The 27676-nt window shown below is 38.8% G+C and overlaps 1 protein-coding gene and 1 pseudogene across 1 annotated transcript; both read right to left on the minus strand.

Annotated features, from left to right (window-relative positions):
- Positions 1-1962: 1962 nt before the first annotated feature.
- LOC109159940 lies at positions 1963-6007 on the minus strand. Its single transcript, XM_019308054.1, has 3 exons — positions 4844-6007; positions 4310-4723; positions 1963-4176 (listed from the first exon to the last, which is right to left on the minus strand). The coding sequence occupies exons 1-3, from the start codon at positions 6005-6007 to the stop codon at positions 1963-1965; spliced, it is 3792 nt and encodes a 1263-aa protein (XP_019163599.1).
- Positions 6008-18000: 11993 nt separating this feature from the next.
- LOC109159941 lies at positions 18001-25470 on the minus strand (annotated as a pseudogene).
- Positions 25471-27676: the final 2206 nt, after the last annotated feature.

The raw sequence follows: 27676 nt of genomic DNA on the forward strand, positions 1-27676 counted from the left end.
AGGACGGGGATTGGGAAGAGTAGGACTAATGGAAGCACAATCTCTTGCTACTTCCACACTCCTAAACTCCTCTCCTCATTGTGGCCACAAATGAAGAGTGAATCATTACAAAACTCATCCACAACATAAGGATTCTAGGTCTAGCATTGCATCACATCTAATCAATTATTCAATACAAATCATGAATGCATAATACACAAGTCAATTAATCCAATTCCTAGAAGATCTAGTCACTCAACATTAGGAATTGAAATCACAAAGCAATTAAATCAAGCTAGCAATGTAGGTTATGGAATTGAAGATAAAGATGAAGAGATTACCAACTTGAATCACAAAGTGAGGTCAATCCTTGCACAATTGAAGGTCTACAAGTGACTAGAGAGTGTATCTCTCTTTTAGAGAGAGAAATTCTAACCTAAAAAGCTTTGAAAAATGATAAGAATACAAGATGAAAATGAAAAGTTCAGAAGTCCCTAACTAATCCCACCTAGCCTATTTAGATAGGCAGGAAACTGTTCTGCATACCCATGGGCGTACGCTCCTGCGTACGTAGCCCAATTTTTGCCTTTTCTCCTCCACGCGCGTGTATTCATCGCTTGGAACTTTCTGGTTCTGATTCACGCACGGCCCACGCGCGTGGGGCACTTAGTGGGTGGTGTTTTGGGCTTTTTTCCATCGCCTTCTTCTTCGGTTTGCTCCGGTTCACGCTATATGCCTTCCTTTTAGCTCAAAAACCCTTCAAAACACTAAAGTGCACAAGATCATGGGCATTTGCAACACATTAGCATATCTTATAGCGTTTACACCATAAATCATTCACAATTAGTTTTAATTAGGCATAATACAACCCCTTAATGACCCATAAAAAGGTGGCGTCTTTGGCACTTATCAGGCGCGAATTATTTTAAGGCCCAAATGGGCTGATATTTAGGAGAGGCTAGGTCAGATTTTTTGAGGCAATTAGGAGGCATTATTTTAGATTAGATTTAGTTCTCTCTTCTAGATTAAGCTCTAAACTCTCTCCTCTTGAGATAGGAAGATCTCCTAGGGTTAAGGAAGAATTGACAACTCTCATTGAATCAATTGGATCTCTTCTTGCTGGATTGTTTGTGATTTGCAATTTAGCTTGGTAATTTCCTGCATTTCCCCCTCTTTAATTCCATCCTACATCTACATTCCTTTGCTTTATTGTGTTGCATTACAATCTAGACAATGCTTGGCTAGAATCAACTTGTGAATTGGATATTTCGTTGTGATAGTTGATGGATTGATTTAGGTAGATTTGGCTATCTGTTGATGTCTTGTTGGAAGTGGAAATTATCGTGACTCTTGTGTGTGAAGTGCACCACATGCAATAGGTTTAGGAAGGATTATGTTAACAAGAGATTCAGGCATAATCCTATACTCCTTCTCCTTGCAATTCCGGCCCTAGATCCGGGAAGACAAGGTCCGGAATGGGATGTAGACAACATGTTTGATGAAATGTCTCATAGAGAATGTTGACACTCAGGTGCTACATTGCTCTATGATAGGCCTTAGAGACCGAAATAGCTAAGGCATTGAAAGTCATCTCACATAGACCTTGATAAACATTATTTTAATTGTTATTTTAAATAATCTTTTTATAATTAATTTGCAATAATAGATTTATATATATATATATATATATATATATATATATATATATATATATATATATATATATATATATTTATTTATTTATTTATTTATTATTGATGTATTTAGTTTTGTTAATATTATTCTATTTTAGAATTATTTTTATTAAATTTGTCTATTATTTGAATTCTATCAGAACAATAATTCCTTAACCCCAATTTAATAGGAAGATTATTATTATTATTATTATTATTATTATTATTATTATTATTATTATTATTATTATTATTATTATTATTATTATTATTATTATTGTTATTGTTTTTTTTTTGAAAGCCAACAAACTTATATTGCATTAGCCATTCCAGGCTCAAGAAAAGAAGGAGGAATATCCCTCCAAAGAGAATGTGCCAAAGAGGCAGTTACATGCTTAGCCATAACATGGGCAGCCTGTAAATCATCCCTACGAACATGAATAACTGTTGATCTAGTCATAGAAGATAACAAACGATTGCAAGCTAGCAAAACATAACCAAAATAAGTACGAAACGAACTTGCATGTTTAAGACTAGAAACTAAAACTAGACTATTGGAGCACACTGAAATCCTTGAGTAGCCATTATCCCTTAGCCATGATAAAACCTCACACAAAGTCATTGCTTCCGCCAAGAGGGGGTCATATGGGCAAATAAGAGGACCATTCCCTGCCGCCACAAAGGTTCCATCCATCTCCTGCACTATAAAACCATAAGCCGGTGCATGATTTGGACCGTGAAAGCCCGCATTTACACGACAGATCACACCATCATCTAATACTGAAGCCGGACCCGGGGGTACATGCGCTACACGCGTGGTACTTCGATGCTGATCAGCTGCAGTCCATGAAATCCACTTCGTTGTGAACCTCCTGACCACCACACATGGCATTAGCAAACAACCATCCCAAACCGCCTCATTCCTGGCAGTCCAAATGTCGTATAACAAACCACATATCCTCCCCTGAGCCTCTGAACTATAAGTGAGCGAGTTGCCAAGCCATAGATCTGTCCATTGCCTAAAACTCCTGCCGTCAAAAGAAGGGATAAGCAGTTGAGAAAAATTCCACACTTGTGAAGCAAAAGAATAAGAACATAAAACATGCATGATAGTTTCCTCCTCCATGCCACATGCTGGGCAAATATTAATCAACTCAACTCTTCTATTAATTAAATTATCAAGGGTGGGCAGGATGTCAGACAAAGCTCTCCACATAAAAATTCTCCATCTTGGGGGGACCTGCAAACTCCACAAATTACCCCATACTGGCAAACATGGGCCATTTACCTCTCCCAACCTTCTGTAACCATCTTTAACCGAGTAGCAACCCCTCAGATCCCTGTCCCAAAACCAATCATCATCACATTCCAAACTAACAGGGAGCTGCTTAATCAACAAAACATCTCGTGGGGCAAACAACTCATCCAACAGTTCATTATTCCACCCATTGGTGGCATTATCAATCAAGTCTGAAACCAGAAGCTCCTGCCCCAGACCTGGGTGGGTCGAGGCTACATAGGGATCAATAGCATCAGGTAGCCACGGATGATTTAAAACCCTAGTGGTCCTTCCATTACCAATTCTCCGCCTGCAACCGGACTTTAGTAATGTTTGACCTGCAAAAATACTTCTCCACGCATAACTCGGGTTTCCAACAATTGTGGCTTCATAAAACGAAGAAGTAGGATAATACCTGGCTTTAAATACACGAGCTACAAGGGACTCCGGATTGGTTAAGAGCCGCCATCCCTGTTTGGCTAACAGTGCAATATTAAACTCATGTAAACGTTTAAAACCCATACCTCCAAACTTCTTAGGCACGCACATTCGGTCCCAGGACATCCAGTGAATACTGCCCTGTGAGCTACTCTGACCCCACCAGTACCTGTTCATCAACCTTTCTAGAGCATTACACAAAGTCATAGGGAGTAAATAAATGCTCATTGTGTAGGCAGGCATTGCTTGTGCTACACTCTTTAAAAGCACCTCTTTCCCTGCTTTAAATAGCAGCCTCTTGTTCCATGAACCGAACCTCTGTCTCAACTTCTGCTCAACATATGCGAATACTACACTCCTATTTCGGCCTACAACAGAAGGCAATCCAAGATATTTCCCAAAATCATCAGCTTGTCCCACCCCCAAGGAATTCGCAACCAGGTACCTTACCTCCACCTGTGTATTACGACTAAACGTAATGCTTGATTTCTGAAAGTTAACCGCCTGCCCAGAGAAAGCCTCATAAATTCCCAGACATCTCTTTACCTCCAGAGCTTCCTGCAAATTAGCCTTAAAGAATAGTAAGCTATCATCTGCAAAAACCAGATGCGAGATAGATGGTGCCCCCCTAGCCACTCTACAACCATGTAAAAGCCCTTTAGCCTGAGAGTCCTGCAACAACAATGATAAGCCCTCAGCACAAATTATAAACAAATAAGGAGACAATGGATCTCCTTGTCTCAGCCCCCTCGTGGGCACTATTTCCTTAGTAGGCTTCCCATTGACCAGCACCCTATACCATACTGACTGCACATCACAACATTACCAGCTGTACCCATCTTTCATCAAAACCCAAGCCAGTCAACATCTGCTACACAAAAGGCCACTCCATCCTGTCATATGCTTTCGCCATATCAAGTTTTAAGGCCGCCCACCCAACCTGCCCCAACTGTTTCCTCCTCAAATAATGACCAACCTCAGACGCAATAAGTATATTATCTGAGATCAACCTACCTGGTAAAAAAGCACTTTGCGAAACAGAAATCATACCCTCAAGCAATGGTTTCATACGATTAGCAATCATTTTCGCCATTATCTTATACAACACATTGCACAAAGCTATTGGCCTTAAATCAGCCACAGATACAGGGGAGCATTTTTTTGGGATCAATACTATATTAGCATCATTCAAATTTGCAGGAAAAGACTTCTCAGATAAACAATTAAGCACAAAATCAGAAACATCCTTACCAATGACATCCCAGAAGGCCTGATAGAAGCCCGGGTTCATGCCATCCCGTCCCGGAGATTTATCCTTGCCCATAGAGAATAAAGCACTCCGCACCTCTTCCGGCTAAAAGGGATGCAGCAAATCATCATTCTGTTCTCTGGTTACACGAGACTGCAAGGTATCCACATTAAAACTCCCTGGACTCTTCCCCGAGGTAAAAATTTAGTTATAATAGTCTGTAACCACTGAGTCCAAGGCATTGCGCTCTCTCCAAACACCACCATCATCCTTCAGTCTCTGGATCACATTCTTCTTCTTCCGGTATGTGGCATACTTGTGAAAAAACATCGTATTCCTATCAGCTCCTTGAAGCCAGTGCTGCTTAGCACGTTGCCTCCAGAAAGCCTCCTCCTGAGCTAGCACCACAGTCAACTGCTCATCAAGCTGCCTAAACCGAGCCAAAGAAACAGGATCATGACTACCTCGTAAACCATTTATCTCCTTCTTTATACCTTCAACCCGTTTCCCATACTTATGATGGCGATCACCACCCCACCTCCTCAAACCCCGGCCACACACACCAAGCCTGGCCTGTAACGCCAAACCTGGAGTATTAGACCATTCCCTTTCCACCACCTCCCTGCAACCACCATCCAGTAGCCATGCATTCTCAAACCGGAAACCCCGGGGCCTCAACACATGATCCACCCCTCCTATATCCAGAAATAGCGCAGTATGATCTGACGAGTCAGTTTGAATATTAAAGACCCTCGCCCTATCATTGCCCTGCAGCCAGTCAATATTCGCCACCAGTCTATCCAAGTGCTCCTCCACCCAGCGAGCAGTCTCTTTCCCACGCTCCCACGTGTAAGGGTATCCAATCATAGGCAGTGTCATCAAACCACAGTCATCCAAAGCTTCAGCAAACCCCTCAATCAAACCAACAGGATGTGGCAACCTCCCTCTCTTATCCGCCTGCATCAATAAATCGTTGAAATCTCCCAAAACCACCCAAGGAAGGTCAGATACCCCCTTGAGAGATCGTAGAAAATCCCATGCAGCCCTCCTCCTATCCCTCTGTGCAAATCCATAATAACACGTCAACCTCCACAGCGGCTTATCAGGCAAAGAAATCTCAAGATCAATGTGATTAGTCGAATATTTAATCAAACGTGCACCATTATTCTTGGCCCATAGAAAACACAAACCACCTCTCTGGCCGTCACTATCAACCGCAAAGCAACCCTCTAAACCCAGTTTCACTCGTAGTCTCTCGGCATGACTTCTATCTACCATAGTTTCCATCAAAAACACGAACTCGGGCTTCTTCTTGGACACTAAGTCCACCACCTCCTGAACTGTCCGTGGATTGCCCAAGCCACGGCAGTTCCAAAATAGGGTACTCATTGAGAACGGTGGGCCTGGTCCCCAGGTCCCACCAAACTGTCATACTCCGTTTCCATCTGCATAGCCCTCACCTCGCTCACGATGTCACCTCCCAGTCCCCTCCTCCGCTTCGGATCCACCCTCAAACCCCTCTCCTCCCCCTCAACCACAACAGCAGCCATATTAATCTGCGCAACTCCCAAACCCGAAACCCCTTCCCTTGACTGCCCCGCCATCAAACTGCCATCCACCCCCTCCACGGCACCCTCTTCCCGTACCCCCTCTGCTGTCCCCTCCTCACCGCAACACCACCATAACCAATCTCCCTTCTCCTCTCCTGACCAAGCCGGAACTATTTATCCCCCAGCACCTTGGCCGCCCCCATTCCCCACGCCTTCAAACCCTGACCGTAAATATACTGCTCCGGCGACAATGGGGACCTGAAATTAATCCACGCCCACGTACCATCACGCATGATCATCTTCATGCGATGCTTTATGGGGTTCGCAACATCAAGCCGCACCCGAACCCTATAGAACTCCGTCCATGACCTCGCAAAACACCGCTCATCAATACACAGGAACACACCAACATAATCCCCCACCTTTTCTAAAACATTCTCCGTCCGATAACCCGTCGGGAGCCCAAAAACCTGCACCCAAAAGTCGACTGTACTCAACTCTATCAATGCCGGATCATCGTCCCCTTCTAGCGGTTGACAGAGAAACAGTGCATTCTCGAAAGCCCAGGGCCCCTCCTCCAAAACCCGACGTCGATCGGCCTCATCAAAGAAAGTAAATAGATAAAGCCCCGGCCGAACATCCGTTATTTCAATTCCCATTAATGGACGCCATGCTGATGCCATAACCCTCTTCATTATCTCCACCTTCAAATTACGGTCGGTCAAGAACTGGCCAACAAGAGCCCATGTTCGACATTCAACGCCGTGCTCCACCCCACCGTCCGGCTCCTCCACAAACTGAACCCCCACCTCCTCGTCTTGTAGCGTGATGTGAGCCGTGCCATCAATAAGCCCTTGGACGTCCAGACCAGAAGAAACGCTCGCCGATATATCGCAGCCGAAAACCCTAGAACTCAGGGATGTATATCGGAACCCTAATACGTAGGGATAGAGAGAGAGAATTTTCTTATTGTTATTGTTATTGTTATTGATATTGTTATTGTTATTGTTATTCTTATATATCAATATAAGAATGTGATCGCAGACTCGTTCTCGGTCATGGCTACGATCCGATAGACTAGCAGAAGAATGCTCCATAGCAGCGCAGAAGCGGAGAAGTGGCTTGGCCGGAACAATATAAAATGAAGCTAATGTTCATCATTCATGAATCAATTGGCTCCGGACCAACTCCGGGGACGGTGAGCGGAGAGTTCCGACGGCTCCATTCTCTCTGGTGACGACGGGATTCTGAATACCAATTCCGGCAGCACAAATCTCCTACACAGCTGCTGCAATTAATTTGTTCGGCGGTGGCTTCGTTCCGTTCGGCGGCTCCTATCAGCGCAACTGTCTTTGTTTCAACAAATTCTTCATCAGTTTAATTCCAGCGTAAAAGAGTCCATCACAGCAATTTCATGGCAACTTTAAAACCCATTCGTTCGATGTAGTAGCTTTGATTTAGTGGTAATGTTTGACTTCTGTGCGTAGCTGTAGTTTTAATTACCATTGGATTTGTGTTTAGATTGCGAATTACATTGTGAGTGGTCTGCTGCGTTTCTCTTGTTTTCCTAGCAATTCTTCTGTTTAAGCTTTCAATTTCCAAATTGTTAATTAATTGAATGAGTGATGCAACGTGGAGCCAAGTAAAGTGCCAAAAATGCTAAACTTTATTTTATTTGAATTGTTATAATTGTTTTTAATCTGCTCAGCTCTATTTGATTTTGTTTACCATATTTGCTTTTAATTTGCTAAGCTTTATTTTATGGGTTGATATTTCAATGATCGGTAGGATTAGACTAGAGGTGCAGAATTAATAGCGGTAATGAGTTCAATTCCCTAGACTTTTTTTTTTGTCCAATTCTGATTAATTAGATTACTTGTTTACTTTTTTGAGTTTTTATTCACTTATTTATTTGTTTAGCTTCAAACTTAATTATTTTGCGTTCTTACCATTGGCAATTGTTTCTGGTACTTTAAATTATTGAGTTAATTAATTTCAAGTTATTAAATTGCATCGGGTACGACCCTTGCTATTGCACACTATCACTACAACTGACTCGTGCACTTTCGAGGACATATTAAAATTGTCCATCACACCTCAATTCATCACATAGTTTCATCATCAATTCATCCCTTACCAAAGTCTCTACATTGCAATGCAAGGGAATCCAATTCACCACATACTCCACTTGATAGAATGAACTTCCCTAACCTTTTATTGCAAATGCATGCTTATGTTTGACTACACAATATTCAATTTCAAATGTCCATCATTTGAGAACGATATCCGGAAGAATTTTCATTCTCCACCCCTACTTTCCATACACCGCTAACTCACAACTTGTCAATGAGTAATAGTACAATTTAATTATGAGTATGTTATTTCATTATTTAACTGCGAAAATCATAGTGCACCTTCAAGGAAGAGTGGTTTCTTTAAGTCGAATGTGAGCTCTTTCTCCATCTTTCCCAAGCTTTTCGACTGTGAATCACAGTCTTCCAACAAAACATAATGGCAAATCGTTTCAAAGTATTAGTCTAATCGACCTTAATTTCTGTGTCCTAAGTGATAAGAGTTAATACCATCTGAGGTCCTCCGAGTATAATGTTTTTGTCACGTTTAGTCCTAAACTTTCAAATTGATCATATGTGGTCCTTCAACTTTCAAATTTAACCATTCGTAGTCAAAAGTAACCACCATAGTCCTTCAAGTTTCGAAATTTAACCAGTCGTGGTCCTCTTGAAAGGACCATAGTTAGTTAAAATTTAATAGTTGAAGGACCATGAGTGGTTAACTTGGACCACGAATGGTTAAATTTGAAAGTCGAAGGATCACAAATGATCAATTTAAAAGTTTAGGACTAAACGTGGCAAAACTACTATACTCGGAGGATCTCGGATGGTATTAACTCTAAGTGATAAATACGATTGAGAATGAGAAAGAAAGAGAAATAATAGCCACATTTCATCGTTGTTGCGAACTAACTCTTCCGCCAAAAAGGACTTGAAGATGTTGTCTTATACTGTGAAAACTAGAGTATAAGCAAATCGATTCCCTGATATGTATTGGTATTAATATAGCTTTTGTGCTTTGAGTATTGCGGCTGAGCAGAAATTGGTGGTTAATACAGAACTTGTTTTATTTCATATTTTACTTGCTTATTGAATACCTATTTTTATTTTTCGTATGATGTATCAGTTCTCTCTCTCTGTATGTGTGTCGATATGTATGTATTTACTATGTATCAGTTCTCTCTCTCTGTATGTGTGTTGAATCTATGTAATTGATGATTGAAGTTCTGTTCATATAATATTTTGTACTACTTGTTGAAGATAGTGGCTAGGGCATCTTATTATATTGTTATATATACATGGGACACACACCAGAGGAGATGATATGATCACAGGTTAGGTTCTGCATGATTTCTTTATTTATTTCATTTCATTACTATCTGGAGCAGATTTAACCTATAAGACTATACCCAAAATCCATAATAATGTGGAGTGTACGTGCTCTATAATATTGTTGTTTCTCAATGGAACTTGTAAAAAAGATATGGAGTATTGTTTACTAGAGGTTGTGAGTTTGAGCCGATATTGACTCTTTGACTTTGTACTTCAGTAGGTTGAGAAATTAAGTAGTTATGAACAGATACTGCATTATTGTAACAGATTCAATACTACTCAAAAATTGAAATTTTCTCTTTTAAAAATTAATTTTTTTTTTTTAAAAATGACTACCCAAAATACAATGTGCATTTTTTAAAATTTTGTATTCTTAAAATGATAATTACAACTTAACTTGCAAGCATGCATCTTGTCATCCTTCATAAATTCATCGAATTATATGATTAAACTATCAAATTATAAATATCAATAATTACAATAAATAATTAAACACAAAATCTATTTTTAAAATGATATATCCTAAAACCTACCTATAATAATATTAATAAAGGATAGTCACAAAACTAAATTCAAGAATGTTACACTAGATCCTAACTTTACTACATGATATTACACTATTCTAATATTAAGTATATTCTTTTGTTAACATGTAATGAAGTCGATCAGTTCATAAACAACAAATACATAAGAGTCAATCTGAATAACTTTAAATTTAGAACCTCGCACATACTATGAATGGAATTAATAAAATCTCCAAATCATCATAAAATTAAATAATTATTTTATTAACTAATTTCATACTCAATTGTGGAATATCATCAATTCGATCTTACATTGACATATGCAAACTCCTTGGAAACAACCTTTTGATACACATTTATCTTTTGTTTACTGAGCCGTTGATGCATTTTAGTTATGCAGAGTCTGCGTTTGTTGTGCACTTTGCCTCTTCTAAATCATTTATGTGCACAATAATGTTCGATTAGTATGAAATCTCACCTAAATCATGACACCTAATTATTATTATTTTTTTTTTTGATGGAAACCACACATTGTGGTCCGGGTCTTTCTCTGTCCGTTTAAAGGTCCAAGTCCACCCGATTCGCTCCGAGAGGCACAGAAGCTGGCCCAAAGAGAATCGTCACTTGTGAGAATTGAACCCGGGTTATCCTGGAATTCTCCCCCACAAAGAGAGCTCATTTGCCACTTGAGCTACCCTATTGGGTTGACACCTAATTATTGTTACCAACTTACGTATGATTAGTATGAAATGTCACCACATCTTACATTAATACTTATACCGTAGACCAAAGTCCATATAGCAACATGAGCCTAAGTTGTAATTAAAATATATTAAAATTTATTTTTATCTTATATATATATATATATATATATATATATATATATATATATATATGTGTGTGTGTGTGTGTGTGTGTGTGTGTGTGTGTGTGTGTGTGTGTGTGTGTGTGTGTGTGTAAATAAATAATATATAAAAATATATCTATCATTAAAAAACCTATTTGAGATTTTATAAATGCATCAATTTATTTATATAAATAGAAACAATTAAACTCAAATCATATATTTTTTAATTAATTGATTAGATTTTCTCTTTTAAACAATTAAATCGTTGAAATTTTTTTTAAAAAAATCTTGATATTTCAAGTTTATACCATGAATTTCATTTCAACACGGAAATATGTTTGTATTGCCAATTTGCATAATATTTATTGACAAATGCTTATCTGATCTATTTATTAAAAAGGGCCAATATCATACATAACACTCTGACTATTAGGCCAGTACTCATTGTGAGAATATGAAATAATCTCAATTTTCTATATAGAATGATCGGACCGACAATGGCAAAAAACACAAGAGAAAGTGCAGTGACATTTTTATAATTACTTGTATTTTAATTTCATCAGTGTGTTGCATGGAATGAATTTGTTATAATATTTTAAGAATATTTAGATCGATATACAATTGTATAAATTATAACAACGAATATTATACAGTGCAATTGAAGAATTAAGTTGGATCGATTATGTTTTTTGATGTTTTCCTTGCTTGAATTCGAGCAAATATTGCCCAAATAACAAGTAGATATACGCATCCAGTGCTGAAACTTTAGAGATTTTATATATAAGGGTTTAAGATTTGTATTAATTGGGCTAATTAGCTCGTTGTCTAGCAACTTAGTTATAGAAATTGGGGATAAGGGTCAAATAGAACCTCGAATTATATATCCAAGTGCAATTAGCCCCTCGAACTAAAAAAAAAAAAAAAACCTTCAATTCAACCCTTAAACTTGTTTAAAATGTGCAATTACCATTTTTAATAAGTTACCAAAAAGTAATCAGTTAATTTTGCTTGCTAGGCATCTACATGGCATTTCTTTGATTTTTTTTAAATAATAAAATAAATAAATAAATAGTTGCCAGCGGCGTTTAAGAGAAGAGAAGTGATGGCTTCTTCGTTGGCTTCTCCATTTGAGAAGCCAGCGAGCTTCTCCGTCCAGATTTGGACGGAGAAGCTTGCTGGCATCTCAACGGATTCTAGTCCATGGCGGCAGCCTGCTGCCATGGCATTTATTTTTAAATTGATTTATTTTTTAAAAAATAACCTTAAAAATATTAATATAATTGACGTGGAATTTACGTGAAATCCTACGTGGCAGGTGACTTGAATGTAACATGCTATTATATGTTAAATATGTTAATTGCACTATTTTAACAAGTTTAAGGGTTTAATTGAATGTTTTTTTAGTTCAAGGGGCTAATTGCTCTTTGGTATATAGTTGGAGTGTCTTTTTGACCGTTATCTTAGAAATTATTTGTATGGAAGATATATTTTTTGTGCAGATATATAGCAATTTTTTCATCTTTCTATAAAAAGAAAACATAATATCACTAGTTTGAAATACACATTATTGAAAACCTCTTTGTAGACGACATTGGTAGTAGTAACAAAATTTTGTCCATCCTCGTCTAGAGCTAAAACCTTCTGGCCATATGGGTGACACGGGAAAAAGCCACGTACAATTGACCATGATTAAAGATCGGTTTTTTCAGCAATAACCCAACGTGAGTTAGTGTTTGGCCTTGACTTTAGTTTATAGTCATGGCATATGCGAGCATCAACGGGAATTTAAGTCTGCCGTTGGGTTATTACTTACCATCAATGACCCTGACTCTACAAAGTTGTAGTATAACGATCAGTGGATCTACCACCATTATAGTAAGACAAAAAAATAATCCACGTGCTCGTCCCACAGGGTTATCGTTAACCGACTCTCCCTGAGTAAAAACAAATGTATTTGGTAATAAAGACTATATGTTTATTTATACAAATAAAGAAACCATTGAAAAAAATTCTACATACCGAGATTCAATGACGAAATCAATCAACCTTTGAGGATTTTGATTGACTTAAATAACTTTTGGCTCAGTAACGGAAACTACACGACCAATTAAATATGTGAAAACCAACAAAACCATTGTAAGTTTGCAAATATGAATGAATTAGAATAATATCAAAAAAGAATGCAAATAACACCCAATATAGAACGAATTGTAATAATAACTTACCAATTAACTAGTCACTATCAACACCTCCGGGAGCCTTCGACGATCCTAAATCTTTGAATTTAAACATGTGTTTGGGAAAACGGAATCATCTTGATCCGAAATGCTGATCAAAGTGTCATTGTTTGCTTTCATAATGTATTTGTGCTCGCACGACTTAAACCTCATGCGAGAGGTATGCACAATGAAATTTTGGATATCATAAATTTTCCCTTCCTTCAAGAGTTTGTTGAATTTTTCGACAAATTCTTTTGGAATTTGTAAATGGATGCAAATCCCTAGGGAAATTGTTGGGCGTTAGTCGGGTTGGCCGAGTTCAGCCCCTGCTCGATTCGACACGAGTTCAGCCCCTGCTCGATTCGACACGTGGCGCTGTGGCTTACCATGGAGAGATGTGGTTAAATGGTTAATGTCCACCTGCTTATCACCAATTGGTTTTGAGTAGGATGTGACAACCAAGTACCATAGAACTCTATGGTTAAGCGTGCTTGACTTCCGACAATCACGGGATGGTTGACCCCCTGGAAAGTGAACATAGTGCAGCGTTGAGATCCAATAATTGGTATCAGAGCCGAGTTCAGTCCCAGATGAGATGTGGGCGTAGGTCGTAGGTCGGGCTAAGTCCAATCCCAGGATGGGGCACTACTACAAAGTTGACCATAAATATTAGGCCTGTCATCATTTGGAAAATAAATAATAATAAAACATGCGCGGTGGTTTTTTTGTTAAACAACAACTAGCGTTTGTTGTAAAAGAAGAACATATGCTAATAGTGTAATACTAATAAATCATGCCCTATTAGCGACTGTTCTTCTTTGAACGAAAATTTATATCCTGCACCACGGCGTGCGTTGCATTGTGCGCCCAGATGCAAAACGACGTCGTTTTAATTTTATTATTTTTTTTATTTTAGAAATTTCGCTACCCAGTGTTTGGCAGTTAATTTTCCTTAAAAAAAATCTCATGTTAAAAAATGTACAATTCTTATACTAAAATACACATAATTGTATACATGAATGTACATAATTATATAACAAAATACATATACTCTTTTTTAAAAGATAATACACATAGTCTAACATAATACATAATAAACATAAACTTTTAACATAATACACATCAACTCTTAACATAATACACAAAAATTTCCTGATCCGGATGTCACTACTAGAAATTATGGAATTCCCGACCACCTGAAAGTAATCTTAAATCAAGTTGATACCAAAAAGTGGTCGGAAATAGCAACAAAGGTTTTTCCGGATACCAAAAGTGGTTGGAACAAGGCTTTCGACTTGATTTAAGATCAATTTCAGGTGGTCGGAAATTCCATAATTTCCAGTAGTGTGTACGTAATTGTATAAAAAAAATTGTACATAATTGTATAAAAAATGTACATAATAAAAAATATACATAATTGTACAAACAAATATACATAATCATGTCAACTTCTTACCGCGCCTCCCAAAACGACGTCATTTTGGGAGGCGCGGGGTGCACAGTGCACTATGCGCCGTGGTGCAGGGTATAACGATTGTCTTTGAACAGTAGCTTATTTGTCATAAGATTTAAAAAAAAATAATATATGTTAGGAATAAGGGTCAAATAGGCCATCCAACTGCACACAATAATTCAATTAGGCCACTGAACCTAAAAAAGCAACAATTAGATCCCTAAACTAATCATTTTTTTACAATTAGTCTAATTTGTAAGTTTTCTAGGTTGTTAGCAGGTCACCTTGGATTTAAAATATTTTTTTAAATTTAAAATATTTTTTAAAATATTTATTATTTAAAATAATTATTTAAAACTTAAAAAAAAAAAAGGAAACAGATCGTCTCCGGCCATGGATTCGTCTCCATGGCCGGAGACATCTTCGTCTCTGGCCGATTCTTCGTCTCCGGCCATGGAGACGAAGAGTCTCTTTGTCTCCACTGCCGGAGACGAAGAGACTCTTCGTCTCCATGGCCGGAGACGATGAAGTTATCTTCGTCTCCATGGCCAGAGACGAAGAGTCTCTTCGTCTCCGGTCATGGAGACGAAGATAACTTCTTCGTCTCCGGCCGGCCAGAGACGAAGAGGTCTCCGGCCATGGAGACGAATCCATGGCCAGAGACGAAGAGGTCTCCGGCCATGGAGACGAATCCATGGCCGGAGACGATCTTCTTTTTTTAAAAAAAAAAAATTTTAAATAATTATTTTGAATAATAAAATTTTAAAAAATACTTTAAATTTAAAAAAAAAATATTTTAAATTAAAAGGCGACCTGCTAGCAACCTAGAAAACTTATAAATTAGACTAATTGCAAGAAAATTGTTAGTTTAGGGATCTAATTGTTGTTTTTTTAGGTTCAGTGGCCTAATTGCATTATTGTGTGCAGTTAGATGGCCTATTTGACCCTTATTCCTATATGTTATAGGTACGTACGAAGCATTGATTGATCGACGTCAGCACAAGCTATCCTATCACCATTTACTCACCATCTCCTTTGCTTCCACAATTCCATCTACCATATCTCCTAGCTAGTAGCCTTCATCATCTCCATAACCTTCAACATCTTCTTAGCCTTCATCTCTATCTTGAGCTTCGCCGGCGACCTCCGGAGGAACGACGACAACGACCATCGGAGAAACGGAGACGATGCCGCGGCGGAGGTGACTGGCGACGACGTTGAGCAGCAGCGACATGAAGAAGCAGCGTCCAAGCAGCGTAGCATCTTCGGTCGTCTCCTTCAGGTACGTACATCTTCTTCTTCTTCCTTTTCCTCTTCTTCTTCTTCTTCTTCTTCCTCCTCTTATTCCTCATCCTCCTCTTCATCTTCTTCCTCATCTTCTTCGTCCTCTTCTTCCTCCTCTTCTTCCTCTTCTTCTTCTTCTTCTTCCTCTTCTTCCTCCTCAGTGATATGCAATATTTATGGCTTATTATGTTAAGAAAAAAAAAATTACTTTTTATGCAATGTCACAGTAATGTGTGATTTTTTATGGCTTATTAATATAGATATGCAATGTGATATGTAATATTTAGGGAAGAAAATAGAGACTTTTTAATAAAAATTATAAATTAAAAAATCATTTTAATTAAAGTAAATAAAATTTAAAGACTTCAACCATGCTTGCACATGAGAGATATCGATCGTAGTTGGATGTATGGGAAACGAAATACATATGAATATATGCTAGGGGTTGAAAATTTTCTAAAGTATGCTGAAGAAAATAAAAATAAAAATGGAAAAGAATTTTTGGTGTGCCCTTGTTATGCTTGTAAGAATCTGAGGAAATTTCGTAGTTCTGAGCAAGTTAGGAGTCATTTAATATGCCGCGGCTTTAAAGAATGTTATAACCAATGGATATGGTATGGTGAGAGTGTACTTTCTAGTACAAACATCGGTGAAAATAGAATAGAAAATGATGAAGAGAATGATGTTCACCAAAAAAAAAAATGATGAAGAGAGCATTGGTAAGTAATCTGTTTTTCTGTTGTGTTTATATAAGTGAATTTGAATTATTACTAATTAAATGTGCAATGTATGTATTTATAAATTATAGAGAGCATTGGTTGCTTCTAGTGATTAATGTTTGTTCGAGGATGGTATATGTTTTGGATCCTTTGAAACGTGACCGGGATATACAACTCAAGCCTGTGGTGAATATGTAAGTAAAAGTTTATTTGTATATAAAATTTTTTATATTAGGTGTTATAATTTATTAATTGTGTTTATACATTAATGTTATAGAGCATTCCGATCATATCTGAATCAACGGGGTCAAAGAGCAAAAAATCTTGTTCAATGGAAGAATCTTAAAGGTAAAATAAAACAATGCTTACTAGCTTATTAATTTGTTGTTTAGTTTTTTTATTTGTTTTTTATTTTTTTATTTGTTGTTTATTTTTCTTAATTTGTTGTTTATTAGTTGTTAGCTTGATTACAAATTAAAGAATATTTACTTTATTTTCATTTGTTTTTTTAGTGCCCTCAACAACCGGGAGGTGTTGAGTGTGGATACTATGTTATGAAATATATGCATGATTTATGCACAAAGTATATATTCCACATATACTTCTTTGGATAAGGTACATATAAAATGATATAAACTAAGTATTTTTTTAATAAATTAATTATAATTTATTATTAATACAATTAATCATTCTTTTGTAGGTGTTTCAAGATCGCACTACGCCATACTCTATTGAAGAAATAGACGAGATTCGTGAAATGTGGGCTAAGTATTTTCATAAGGAATGTATATAATGTCATATATTTTGTGCATGTTTGACGAAGTATGTACTTAATTAGATATTAATGGTTGGATTATATCTATTGTAGTTTGGAGTATATTATATTATGTTGTAGCTAGTTTGGATATGATGGTGGATTTTGTAATTTTGATTATATTGTGGATTGTGCAATATAATTGGGTTAATGGATATTATTGAATGTGTTGTTGGAAAATAATGTGGAAGAATAATGTAAGGTAGCAAGGTGACCAAATAATATATATATATATATATATATATATATATATATATATATATATATATATATATATATATATAAAAGAACAATAGGCATCTGTTCCTCCAAAGTACCAGATTCCTAAAATACGTAATATTACTTAGCATAGTGACAATAGGCGTCTGTTCTTCACCAATAAAAAATAATCATATTCATGAAGAACAGACGCCATAAACAACTTTAGAAGTTTACAAACGACAGACGCCTAAAGTCAGGACAATCAGTGTCTGGTTCATAGGCGTCTGTCACAGAACAGACGCCTGTTGGTTCCAACAACAGACGCCCGTGAACTGTTTTGTACTTGTGGGGATTATAGGCGCGTAGGCTAGGGAGATTGGTGGGTGTCAGCCGGGACTTCCAGCAATCTCGGGATGGGTGACCTCTTGGGAAGTGAGCATAGTGCAGCGTTGAGATCCAACAGAAATCTGGGAAGTGAGCATAGTGCAGCGTTGAGATCCAACAGAAATCTGGGAAGTGAGCATAATGCAGCGTTGAGATAGAAATCACTACAGAAAATAGTAATTTATGTCACTTCTGAATTATTAATGGTGTAAATGTTTCCCTTCAATTTTCAAAACGGTACATATATTGTCCCTTATCAATGTGGTGGGTTTATTTTTGAAAATTGTGGATGTTGATTGCGCACAAGTTGTGGGCTTCCATGTGCACACGAGCAGGTAACATATTTTAACAATAATCATCATATCCCACTTTATTCGATTCATATATTTTGGAGAAAACTCGACTTATCACCTTCCATCTCTCTAAACAATGAGGATTTTGGTTTTGTGCATCAGCTTCATATGTTTAAGGATCAGTTCAAGAAACAATCAAGAACTAGTAAATTCAGTATATTGAGAAAGTTGAGGGAGATGATTGCGTCATCTACAACTTTGATCCGTGAGCCAGCCATGCAAATAAATATTCGTGGGTGTCCCACTTCAAAGAACAAATTTCTCAGAAAAACTCAAACTGATCTAACTATGCCCACTCAAGATCCTAGTAAACATAGTCGTTTGGCTGCATCAAGATATGCCGAGCCAAATGCTTTTCAATTTCAAGAACGAACTCCAAATAGTTGTTCAGCTGCATCAACCTCAAGTGATAGACATTTTTTACATCCATATATTCGTCAAATTGCGGTTATATTCCATCCTTTCATCATGCAAGTGCAAGATGTGAGATCTGACGGAAATTGTGGATTTCGAGCGGTAGCTATCTATCTTGCTTTTCTGGAAGATGAATGGTTCAGAATTCGATCTAATTTAATGGAAGAACTAGAGTCTCACAAGATGGAATATACCAATATGTTCGGAACTCAAGGATGGTATAACGTCTAACTCGTTGAATTTTTTTGAATCAGATCGGTGTGCACCAGTTGGGCACTAGATGACTATAATACTACATGTTCTGAATATGGCCGACAGTACGACATATTTACCGCTTCGATCTAGCTCACCACCTTGGTACGAGCATGTAGCAATTGCCCCTTGGTTATGTTAATAATAATCATTATGTTAAGGTAACATTAACAAGAGGGTACCCAGGCCAATGCCTACTATTGCTCCACAATGGACTTATTTTAAATATGATTGTGCAGATGCATGGATTACTCGATATGTGAATCGGATCAATAATTACAATGAGCATGTACGCTCTAATTGTACTCATGATAATGTTATATTGGATTGAAATGGAATGAAATTTTCTTTTTATATTTTATTGTGATGTTAATATGTTTTTACAGTTTTTAGAGATTAAAAATTAATTTATTACATTTTTATAAAAAGGTAAAATAATGCATACAAAACAATTTGAGTTATAAAGAATATTAGAATAACAAAAAATAAAATTAATTTTATCATTAAAATTTATTAAACGTTAGATACTACACAAAATAATTAAACAATATTATAGACAAAATTATTATACTATCACAATTTGAAATAAAAATAAATAATAAATATTTTAAATAAAAACATGAAGCATGTAATTAAAGTTAAACAAATTTCATAAAACTAATTAAAAGATAATTAAAAAAATAATCTAACAAAAAGTAATGTATTCGATCACCTAGATAATTCTAATGTTTGACTAACTTTAATGAAGGTGCAGTCGTGCAAATAGCAAGTTGTTCTATTTACACCACCTATAAAGGTAGCTCACCTATCAAAGGGTGGTGTAAATAGCAATAGAGTAAAAGACATTTTTGGTCCTAGACTTGTGGCAAGGACAATTTTGGTCCTCCATAAAAAATCACACAATTTGTGGACACTTTTATTGTGAGGAGGACAATTTTGGTCCTCCGTCACTCTTCATGCCCGGTTTGAGAGGGGGTATTTGGGTCTTTTCATCATATCTCCCCCTCTTTCAAAAACGACGATGGTTAATGCGTCTTATCAATTGAAAAAATCAGATTTCAGTATTGAGAGAGTAAATTGTTTACCTAGTAGACGGAAAAGGGCAGAAAGTGATGACATAATCCGTGGCGACGCATGTGAAGGTGCTAGTGCAATCGTCGTAAGCGTAGCTGTAAGCGCGTCGTAAGCGTAGCTGTAAGAGCTGGGCTTGCAGGTGTTCGGAGTCGCGTATTCTCCAATGCAGCAGTATTTCGGGTCGCCGAACGCCTCGCACGTGCTCCTACACGGCACGCACTCGCCGTCGGCGGCGGCGCTCATCATCTTCAGCTCCGCCGGGCACCCGTCGTTGAGGTTGCTCATGCATCCAGTGGTCGTACAGTTTCCCTCCCTAGTCCCACCCTATGGGGCCACCAGCATGGGCATGTTGTAACCGTCAAGCAAACTAACCTCGTAAAAATCCAAGCCCCCCGCGGTGTTGAGCGTGAACTCCGCCAACCTAATCGGCGGCGTGGCTCCTCCACCGGAACATTCCACAGTCCCGGAGCCGCAGTCCCTTGTCATGCAGGCGAACTTCCCGGTGGCAGAATCCTGAGAGCATTGTGTCCGGCCCCACAATCGGCCGAACCAAGCCACGAGAACAGAAACCGGAACCGACTGACCCGGGTCCAGAGAAAACCCGTGGGAGAAACCTGAGCCGTCTGTAAGATTGTGAATGAAAGTATATTGATCAACATAAAAGAGCAGAGTTTAAATAGAGTACAGGAGAGGAGAAATAGAGAGAAGTTAGAGCTACTGGCCTAGTCTACAGGAGCCTATTTAGAACAATAAAACAAATATAAAATATCAACCACTCATATGCTTAACACGCCCCCGCAAGATTGAGGATCCATCGGAGACACCAATCTTGGATCGGAGCTGAAGAAACTGCTGACGGCCAAGCGGCTTGGTGAGAAGATCAGCAAGTTGAGCAGAGGATGGAATGTGTCGTACAACCAGCATGCCACTAGAAACCAAATGCCGAACGAAGAAGTAGTCCAGGACCAGATGTTTCATGCGAGAATGAAACACCGGATTCTTACAAACATACGTGGCGCTGAGGTTGTCACAAAACAGGACCGGAGGCTTTACCAGACCCAAATTTAACTCCTGCAACAGACTCTTAACCCATTGAACCTCCGCTGCTGCATTCGCCAAAGCACAGTACTCAGCCTCTGTAGATAACCGGGAGACAGACTTCTGTCGCGAGGACTTCCAAGAAATAAGATTATCACCCACGTACACCAGGTACGCAGTAGTTGAACGGCCGGCGGTGGCACTACCTCCCCAGACTGAGTCTGTAAAGACACGTAACAAGAGCGGTTGACCCCCTCGAAGAAATAGACCATGGCACACCGTTCCCTTGAGGTAACGCAGTAATCGTTTTACGGCCTGCCAGTGCAGCTCAGAAGGCGCATGCATAAATTGCGAGATCCGATTGACCGCGTAAGCCACATCTGGGCGAGTAAGCACCAAATACTGCATTAGACCCAACAGTCGACGGAACTGTGTAGCATCAGTCGCGGCACTAGAGGACAGCGTCGGCAGGAGTTTGTCTGATGTTGCAAGTGGTGTTGTAACATCCTTTGCACCATCCATCTTGAACTGCGTCAATATGTCAGTAATGTACTGACTCTGTGATAGAAAAATACCTCCAATAGTAGGAATGACCTCCACACCCAGGAAATGATGTAAGGGGCCAAGGTCTTTGAGAGCAAACCGTGCTGACAGGGTCCTCACAAATCGGTCGAGCCAGGTTGTATCACTCCCTGTCAACAAAATATCATCGACGTACACTAAAAAATAAGCAATTACATTATGAGCTGAGTATACAAATAAAGAAGCATCAGCCTGTGACTTCATGAACCCACAACGTTGCAAAAATTGTGAGAGTTCCTGGTACCAAGCTCTTGGTGCCTGCTTAAGCCCATACAATGCTTTCGTCAACCTGCAAATATGAGTCGGGTACTGAGGGTCAACGTATCCCGGTAGCTGTTCCATGTAAACTTCCTCATGCAGTGTACCATGTAGAAAGGCGTTGTTGATATCCAACTGACGCAAACACCAGTTATTACTCAGCGCAACGGTTAAAACAAGGCGAATGGTAACCGGCTTCATGACTGGGCTATAGGTCTCAAAGTAGTCTCTGCCAGCAGTTTGCAAGAAGCCCTTGGCAACAAGGCGGGCTTTGTACCGATCAACTGAGCCATCGGGTTTACGCTTAACACGGTAAACCCACTTACAACCAATTGGAACCCCTGCGTCGCGAGGAACCAGGCGCCATGTCTTGTTACGGTGCAATGCATCAACCTCTTCATCCATGGCTTGCCTCCACCTAGCATCTTTTAGAGCCTGAGCAACGGTAGAGGGTTCTAAAGCTGGAGGTATAGGGTGGGCAGTGGTGTGATTGACAACATAGTCAGTGTACCGTGGATTTGGACGGCGGTTCCTAGTAGACCGACGCACACCACCTTGTGACTGAGAGTCGCCAGAGGTGGTGTCGGGCTGGGAAGACATAGAAGCAGGTTCACTGGTTGGTGGGGCGGTTTCTGGAACAGTAGGTGACGAACTGTAGGCAGAAGATGACGAACTGGGAACAGAGCTTGCAGCATTGCTTCCACCTGTGGGCGTAGTGGACGACTCAGGTGACGACAATTGCACTCTGGTAGATTCTGAGGCGGAAGAAGGAACGGGCGAGGGTATGGACAAAGATGGCAGATTAAGAGACGTGGCACCTGCGGAAGAAGGCAACCGGAACAGAACCTGTTGAGAGGCAGTAGTTTGGTGCCCAGACACGGTTCCCGTATCCAGATGTAGTTCTTTTGCAGGAAACTCATTTGAAACAAAACGCACATGCCTGGATAAAAACACTCGATTTGAAACAAAATCCAAACATTTATAAGCAAATTGAGTGTTAGAGTACCCTAGAAAAATACAAGGATGAGACTTTGGCTCTAACTTCGTAGAGTTATAGGGTCGTAGCCAAGGATAGCATAGACAGCCAAACGGTTGCAATTTTGTATAATTGGGTGGTTGTTTAAATAAAACCTGAAACGGAGACTGATTACCTAATATTGGAGTCGGAAGCCGATTAATGAGGTAAACGGCAGTAAGGAAGGCATAGGACCAAAACGTGGATGGTAAGAAGGCAGAGTGTAGAAGCGACATGCCTGTTTCGACAATATGTCGATGTCGCCGTTCAGCTATTCCATTATGCTCTGGTGTGTGAGGTGGAGTAGTGAAATGAGATATTCCATGAGCATTAAACAGAGGAATCAATTTAATAAACTCACCCCCGTTGTCTGAGTAAACGGACACTATTGGAAGTTCAAAAAACTTCTCAACCAGCCGTTTGAACTGAGAGAAAACCGAAAACACATCCGACTTGTACTTTAAGGGATACAACCAAATGTATTTTGAGATGTGATCAATAAAAATAACATAATAGCGATATTCATCAATAGACTTATCAGAAGTTCCCCATACATCAGTGTAAATCAAGTGTAATGGTTTAGTACTAACAAGAGTACTTTGAGAGAAAGGTAATTTGTGACTTTTGTGGACACTGCAAGACGAACAGTGAAGTTGACGCAATGATGAAGCAGTAACCGGAATATTGCAGCGTTGCAACACAAGTTGTAACACCTTGTTTGAAGGATGACCGAGCCGATGGTGCCACTGAAACGCATGAGACAGACGCACAGTGTTTATTGTAGGCTCATAAGACAAAGGTCCATAGTAGACACCGTTAATGTTCGTCCCCCGTAACAGTGTTGTCCTCGTTTGAAGTTCCTTCACAAGAAAGTGGGAATCAAAAAATTCAATAGGCACTTTATTAGTTTTGCATAGCTGAGAGACGGACACTAGACTATTTTGTAACTGTGGAACACACAAGACATTGCGTAGAATAAGGGCGGAAGCGGAAGTGGGAATGGTAGACTGACCTATATGGGAAATTTGTAGAGAATTACCGTTGCCTAGGCGAACTTCATCAGGACTAGTGTACTCTGAAAAGGTCTGCATAGGGGTCACATTTGGAGTAGCGTGGTGAGAAGCGCCCGTGTCAAACAGCCATGGTGAGGTCGAGCCGATGGTGGAATTGGCCGTAGGAGACGGATATGATGAAGCGGCCTGCATGGGAAAAACATTATGTTCTTTCAAAAACCGGGCTAACTTCCGGCAAACTTGCGTTTCATGACCAGCAAAATTGCAAAATTTGCAAACAACACCCATTCGATTGGGTCCTCCTTGCGGTGAAGTTGGTTTGTTGTTAGCGGTACCGTTGTTATTATTATTACGGAACCTTCGGTTCGACGCAGGCTGTTGATTACGAGAACCAAAAGAACCGCATTGAGTAATATTAGCACTGGCCATTAAGGACTGACGAGCATCATTGGCCTCTTTTAGTTGGCGTTCATGATCAGTGAGAATGTCTACTAATTCTCTCAAGGAAATTGGAGTTTCACGAATGCGAACAGCTGACATGATAGAGTTGTACTCCTCTCCTAATTGAGTCAAAACGTAGACAACAAGGTCTTCATCGGAGACCGGACACTGAGCCAAAGCAAGTTCATCAGCTATGGAACACATATCATTGAGATAGGCGGTAACAGACCGAGCGCCTCTCGGGTTTTTCGTGAGCTTGGCCTTGAGGGAAATGATTCGTCCTCGAGTGGCACTAGCATAACTGGCGAGAAGTCGTTGCCAGGCATCATTGGCGGTTTTAGCTGTGGATATGAGGGGCTGGATTGTGTCACAACAGCTCCCCAAAAGAGCACTGATGATTATCTGGTCTTGGCGGTGCCAGACAAGATGAGCTGGGTTCGCGACTGTGCGAGCAGAATCATTAAACGCGGCTGGTTCTTTGACAGAGCCGTCAATGAAGCCGAGAAGATTGAAGCCAATCAACGTGGATTGGACCTGGCGCCTCCAGACAGAAAAGTTCGAAGGGGTGAGTTTGATAGGGAAATGTGATGGGGCTGTGAGTTGGATAATCTCAGTGGTGGTCGCAGGTGGACTGGCCATTTGATAAGGAGATAGCAATAGGGAAGGAAAAAAAAAAAAGCTCTTACGAGATTATGGCTCTTGATACCATGTAAGATTGTGAATGAAAGTATATTGATCAACATAAAAGAGCAGAGTTTAAATAGAGTACAGGAGAGGAGAAATAGAGAGAAGTTAGAGCTACTGGCCTAGTCTACAGGAGCCTATTTAGAACAATAAAACAAATATAAAATATCAACCACTCATATGCTTAACACCGTCCAGGCGCCAGACAGAATCCCAGGCCAAACACTATAACTACACTGATTAACTATAAATGTGGCGGAAAACATGCCGGAAAACGAAAGAATAGAGCATAAAGACCGAAGAGGAAGAGAAATCAGAAGCTTTGCCATTGGTTCTCCATTTGCTTGCCAGAATCCATCCTCTTTTTTGTCTTGGAAATGCCTAGAGCTGTGAGTTTGGTCTTTCTTCACTGCAAATTTGGTCTTTGACGGGTCGAATCGAAGGATTTACTTCGCCATTGATCTTCGACTGGTATGATTGGAGTCAAATTAGGTTTTCAAATGTTAGGTCTTATGGCTGAGAAAAACACTGAAAAGGGGTCACTGCTGGAAATCTCGCGTTTTCCGTCCAACGAATATTGGACGGAAAACGTGATATATTGGTCGGAAACGAGGTTTCCGTCCAACATACCGACCAAATTGAACGTTCGGAAAAACGCTTGTGGGAAATTCCGTCCAATTCTACTTTTTGGTCGGAAATTCCGTCCAACATATAAAAATGGACGGAAATTCCGGACAATAACCCACCATTTTTAAAATGTGGGAATTTCCGTCCAACTACATATGTTGGTCGGAAATTCCATCCAACTACGTGCATTGGTCGGAATTCGTTGGACTGAAAACTTTCATTATATTTTGTTATTTTCCTTCCAACTATTGGTAGGAAAATTCTAAATCATATGAAATGTTTTTATTATTTTTATATTACCCTAATTTTATTTATACCTATTCTTAATAAATTAGATGTCATCAAAGTAACAAACTAATGAACACACTAAATTTCAAATTGAAAATATATTTAAACATAAAAAATATTTACAACAAAAATAGTCATGTTCATAGTACTTCCAACAATAGACTATTAATACCATACACACAAAAAAAATGAAAATATATACTACTTAAGTATGCTCGATGCACCCAAATAAGCCTTCAAATCCGGCACTTCTTCTATGGCTTTGACCAATGCAGCATCCACAACCTTCTACTTCAATGACTTTGTTCAAGTGTATATGATGGGTATACCTACAAATGTAACTAATTTAAGATGATGGCTTTGATCAAATAAACATTTTTCTCATGCATTTCTAAAGTGATTTTTAGCAAAAATGACCTTACTTTCTTGATGGTATAGATAAATGTAAGTTCTACAAAACTTTCTACACTTCACAAGTGTTTCTAGTTAATCACGTGTTGAGTGTATTAAGACAAATGGAATATCACATAGTCAAATGCACATATATTGAGTGTATTAAGCCAAATAATAAACATCAGAACTGAGTTTTTAAGTTTAAAATATAATGATGAACAATTATTAGTTATACAATAAATCATTTGCCAAGTGTGTACATCAGTAAATATTCATCCTAATTTTAAAAATAGAACTCAAATCCATACCGTGTTCTCGCCAAGAGGAGCTCTAAGAGTTGCTAATGATCAAAAGTCAAACAGTCATCCATAGCTTTCTCAATCCTAGCTCTTGCTGTCTCAATGAATCTCAGTGCCTGAGCAAGAAACACGACTGTCAAATGATAATCCATAAAGTAAGTTGGAGTGGATTGTTCACAATCCATAATCATAGGCTTGGCCTAAACAAAAATTGATAACAAGAAAAATTGATCATCATCGGATCGCCAATGAAAGTAAAGTTCAAAGAAGCAAACATTGTTCCCATGCCTGTTTGCAGTGTAATTGCAGAATGCCGTAATGTTGAGTATGATTTGCAAGCAACGAAACATCGGAAGCTCTTTTGGATCTTTATAGCAGCTGCTTCACGAAACATACATTTTGCAAACCAACATTGCTGATAATTGATAAGAAAAGTTTAGACATAAATCAGGATTTCTATAGCGGCTAGATGAAACAGGTAACAAAGCATTAAAAATATGAATTCAAAAAGCTAGTAAATTTTGTCAAGACACACTAGTGCACAATATTCAAATGCAACTAAACATGTATACGGGAACAGCCTAATCACTGCCTTGTAAGATAAAGCTCATGCAAAATGGAGGAGAGTGGTAGTTTACAAGACATGCTTCGAACAGAACTTTATAGTCTATACTTTCCTTTTTTAAACTGCTAAGTTTAACACACTTAAAAGTATCCATAATGCTATCTCAAAATTTCAATTTTTGAATTGAAGTAAAAGAAAATAAAAATCTGTGAATTTGAATGATTAAAAGAAGTAACACACTGCATCCTGGGACTTCTCAAATCTAAATATGTTGAGAAGAAAAAAAGTTAATTGTTCTCACCTACCAACAACACCACATGGTTCTGATATCCCAATCAATCAGTAACTAAAAAATTATAATCT

This window comes from Ipomoea nil, unplaced genomic scaffold, assembly GCF_001879475.1.
Source record: "Ipomoea nil cultivar Tokyo-kokei standard unplaced genomic scaffold, Asagao_1.1 scaffold2845, whole genome shotgun sequence".
Lineage (NCBI taxonomy): Eukaryota > Viridiplantae > Streptophyta > Magnoliopsida > Solanales > Convolvulaceae > Ipomoea > Ipomoea nil.

Excerpts from the sequence above, each read along its gene's own strand:
- LOC109159940 (XM_019308054.1), bottom strand. The coding sequence starts at position 6,007 with ATGAGTACCCTATTTTGGAACTGCCGTGGCTTGGGCAATCCACGGACA. Across the intron at positions 4,724-4,843 it reads GCAATGCCTTGGACTCAGTG|CCGGAAGAGGTGCGGAGTGC; the intron begins GTTACAGACTAT and ends CATCCCTTTTAG. Across the intron at positions 4,177-4,309 it reads GGAGGAAACAGTTGGGGCAG|TCAGTATGGTATAGGGTGCT; the intron begins GTTGGGTGGGCG and ends TGTGATGTGCAG.